Source organism: Oncorhynchus nerka, linkage group LG21, assembly GCF_034236695.1.
Source record: "Oncorhynchus nerka isolate Pitt River linkage group LG21, Oner_Uvic_2.0, whole genome shotgun sequence".
NCBI lineage: Eukaryota > Metazoa > Chordata > Actinopteri > Salmoniformes > Salmonidae > Oncorhynchus > Oncorhynchus nerka.
In genome coordinates this window covers 13,418,617-13,422,775 of record NC_088416.1, presented here as the reverse complement: position 1 = coordinate 13,422,775, position 4,159 = coordinate 13,418,617, and the positions used below count along the sequence as shown (strand labels likewise).

The window sequence follows — 4,159 nt, the reverse complement described above, 5'->3', positions numbered from 1 at the left end:
ACCATGTAGTAGCAGTATAGACCTAGCCTGTTCATTATATACATCTACTTGATGTATTGTTACACCATGTAGGAGCAGTATAGACCTAGTCTGTTCATTATATACATCTACATGATGTATTGTTACACCATGTAGGAGCAGTATAGACCTAGTCTGTTCATTATATACATATATATTATGTATTGTTACACCATGTAGTAGCAGTATAGACCTAGCCTGTTCATTATATACATCTACATGATGTAATGTTACACCACGTAGGAGCAATATAGACCTAGTCTGTTCATTATATACATCTACATGATGTATTGTTACACCATGTAGGAGCAGTATCGACCTAGTCTGTTCATTATATACATCTACATGATATATTGTTACACCTTGTAGGAGCAGTATAGACCTACAGTAGCTAGCTACTTATATAGATGTTGTTTGACTTAATGAAACTGCCTTAAATGAGCTCTAGTAAACATTTTTTTATTCACACTAATCAATCAACACATTCCATTCTTTGTATGTCTCAAAATAATAGTATTATTTAATTAAATCCATTTAAAAATAATCTTTGTCTGAAAATAAAATATGATCCTCAACTGCGTTTCCCCTCCAGTCAGCAGGCGGCGATGTGCGTCTTTCTGGCGACACCTGCCGTGGTGACGTATAATCTAGTGGACGGTTTTTCAGAAACAGCTCGTCAACCACCTTGGTAGCTTGCAAGCCAACATAGCCGAAAGATTCAAGCTAATTATACGCTTTCGGTGTATATTAGATACTGTGTTTTAGACACACTTCTGTCGTATCTAACCTATTTAATTTCATATTACGTTATTTTTTATTAGTCAGCTATAGTAGCTGGCTGGTTAAGTTAGCACTAGCCGCTAATGCTAGCTAGCTAACATCCCCGACCATGAGCTCCCTAAACTACTCCCCTCCTGTTAAAGAAGAGGAGGTCTGCTGGACGGAGAAAGAAGCTCTGGGGCTGAACATTGTTGTGAAAGAGGAGAAGGAAGAGGAGGATGTCACAGTTAAAAAAGAAGTAGAGGTTGAGGCTGTTACAGTGAAAGAAGAAGAGAAAGACGTTACTGTGAAAGAAGAGAAAGACACGTTCAGAGTGAAAGAGGAGGAGGATGTTACAGTAAAAGAAGAGGAGGAAGAGAAAGAGGAGGATGCCGTTTTTGGAGTGAAGATGGAAGGGGAGATTACTGTCACATTGAGAGATGAAGAGGAGGAGATAGGAGAACTGATTAACACCAGTAAGCACCGCCTTAAATTTGTTTTTAACTTTGGATATTCTGAGTTGGCCCGTCAATACCTCTTCAACGGAGGGCCCTAGTATGAAGTCTAGAATCAGACGACGTAGAGAGCAGAATGGCAAATATATATGTTAAGTCACTTTTTGGAAACGGAAGGGGTAGCGTTTCCAAAAAGTGACTTAACATATATATTTGAGAAGGGTCTATCTGCTGACCGCAGACTGGGGGGCACGGCATGTAGTGATTTTCGTGTGGTGATGTTTTAATACACACCGAGCCCCCCAATAGTGCCATGCGAGAGTTGGGTTGGCTACACCAAAGATTGTGGATATACTGACAAGATGTCTCTCTGCCCTAACAAGGGGAGTCGTTGTCCACAAAGCGGCCATGCGGGTTGTCTAGCTCCCACCTATCCTTTCTTTGGATTGGTGGATACATGTTCTTATTGTACTTCAACCGCCTGTATTCAATGGAGAGAGATGCTAAGCTACTAGCATGAATATGTATAGTGATCTGGAGGCAACTCCTATAATGTTTTTATCAGAGTTGCCGGGGTGGCAGATAGCCTAGTGATTCGACCGTTGGGCCAGTAACAGAAAGGTTGCAAGATCGAATCCCGAGCTGACAAGGTAAAAATCTGTCGTTCTGCCCCTGAACAAGGCAGGTAACCCACTGTTCCTAAACCGTCATTGAAAATAAGAATTTGTTCTTGACTGATTTGCCTCGTAAAATAAAGGTTAAAAAAATGTTTTACGTAACAACTGTGGGAGAAAGATGTACATATAGGGAGGAACATAATACTGTAACACAAGAGAAAGATACACTTAGAGTGCATTTGCCATTCTGGTAAAATGCATTGTCTGTTGTATAGGACAGGAGGCCAGAGTAAGGCCATGAGAGCATAGGACAGCTGGACAAACCAAGGTCAGAGGGACATACAAAGGAGGGGGTCAGCCAAATGACCAACTGATGGACTATAGACATAGGCCATATATTTTTAGGACATGAAGATGCTGAAGGAATGTCAGAAGAGACACATAGTCTACGAGTCGTAATAAGGACAGACATCAGGAGATCTGCATGGAGGAATGGGCCAAAATACCAGCAACAGTGTGTGAAAACCTTGTGAAGACTTACAGAAAACATTTGACCTCTGTCATTGCCAACAAAGGGTATATAACAAAGTATGGAGATAAACTTTTGTTATTGACCAAATACTTATTTTACACCATAATTTGCAAAAAAAAAATATTTAAAAATCCTACAATGTGATTTTCTGGATTTTTTTTCTCATTTTGTCTGTCATAGTTGAAGTGTACCTATGATGAAAATTACAGGCCTCTCTCATCTTTTTAAGTGGGAGAACTTGCACAATTGGTACTTTTTTGCCCCACTGTATATGTTTCACAAGTTTGGCCACACAGTAGACAACTAAGTAACTAGATAATCTGTTTGTCTTTGACAGGAGAGAAACCAGACTCTCCCTCTGACAACGGAAAGAGTCCTTCAGGGAAATCCGACCCAGAGACGCCCAAAGCAAAAGGAGGACATCACTGCTCCCACTGTGGAAAGAGTTTTACCAAGTTAGGGAACCTGCATAGGCATGAGAGGACACACACAGGAGAAAAACCTTTCCAATGCTCCCAGTGTGGAAAGAGTTTTAACGAATTAGGTTACCTATTAATACATAAGAGAATCCACTCTGGAGAGAAGCCTTACCACTGCTCCAAATGTGGAATGACTTTTACCTGGTTAGGGAGTCTGAAATCACACAAGAGAATACACACGGGAGAAAATCCTTTTCAATGTTCCCACTGTGGAAAGAATTTTACCCAGTTAGGGAACCTAAATCGGCACAAGAGGACACACACAGGAGAGAAGCCTTATCACTGTTCCCAGTGTGGAAAGAGTTTTAGGGGTTTAGTGAGCTTGAAACAGCATGAGAGGACACACACAGGAACAAAGCCTTACCAATGCACCATATGTGAAAAGAGATTTACCCAGTTAAAGTCCATGAAATTACATGGAGGAATACATACAGGAGAGAAGCCTTATCAATGTTCCCAGTGTGGAAAGAATTTTATGGGTTTAGTGACCCTGAAACAGCATGAGAGGATACACCCACAAGAAAAGCCCTACCAATGCTCCCTTTGTGGAAAGAGTTTTACCAAGTTAGAGGGCCTGACTAGGCATGAGAGGACACACTCAGGAGGGGATAAGCCCTACCACTGCTCCCTGTGTGGAAAGAGTTTTACCAAGTTAGGGGGTCTGACAAGGCATGAGAGGACACACACAGGAGAGGATAAGACCTACCACTGCTCCCACTGTGGAAAGAGATTTAACCGGTTAAGGCATCTGAATAAGCATGAAAGAATACATACACAGGAAGAGAAAACATACCACTGCTCTCAATGTGGAAAGATATTTTCCCAGTCAGAGGACCTGAAATCACATGAGAGAATAGAGAGACTGTGTTCTGACTTGTGTTTTTGACTGAGAATTTGTGTTTTTGTTTGTCACATTAAATCATATTGTTTAAATGAAAATCTGATCAAGAAAATAGGCCTGTTTTTGTTTTTTCATCTTGATCATGTCTAAAATCAAATTAAATATTTAAAAATGTGTATTTCGTTTTCATTATGAGTTTTGATTGATTGTGTACAAGTATAAACCCTCTGTTGTTCATGATATGATTTGGATATTGCTAAATGTAAATTATTATATAAGGAAGTAAGTAGCCTTGGCTTGTAGCTGTTTCTGTAATGTGAGGCAGCTTGATGTACAAGTACTTCCTCTGGACAAGACACTAGTCTATTAAGTTATTATATAGATTATTGAATTTTGCTATTCTTCACTCCAACCTTGAATTTGATTTGATATATGATTTGGATATTGCTAAATTACTT

The 4,159-nt window shown here is 39.9% G+C and overlaps 1 protein-coding gene across 1 annotated transcript; it reads left to right on the top strand.

Moving 5' to 3' along the window:
• Positions 1–695: 695 nt before the first annotated feature.
• On the top strand, positions 696–3,877 carry LOC115103946 (zinc finger protein OZF-like). The gene is made up of 2 exons (XM_029625016.2): positions 696–1,253; positions 2,719–3,877. Exons 1-2 carry the CDS (start codon positions 908–910, stop codon positions 3,744–3,746), a joined length of 1,374 nt encoding a protein of 457 aa, XP_029480876.2. The 5' UTR covers positions 696–907; the 3' UTR covers positions 3,747–3,877.
• The last annotated feature ends 282 nt before the right edge of the window (positions 3,878–4,159 follow it).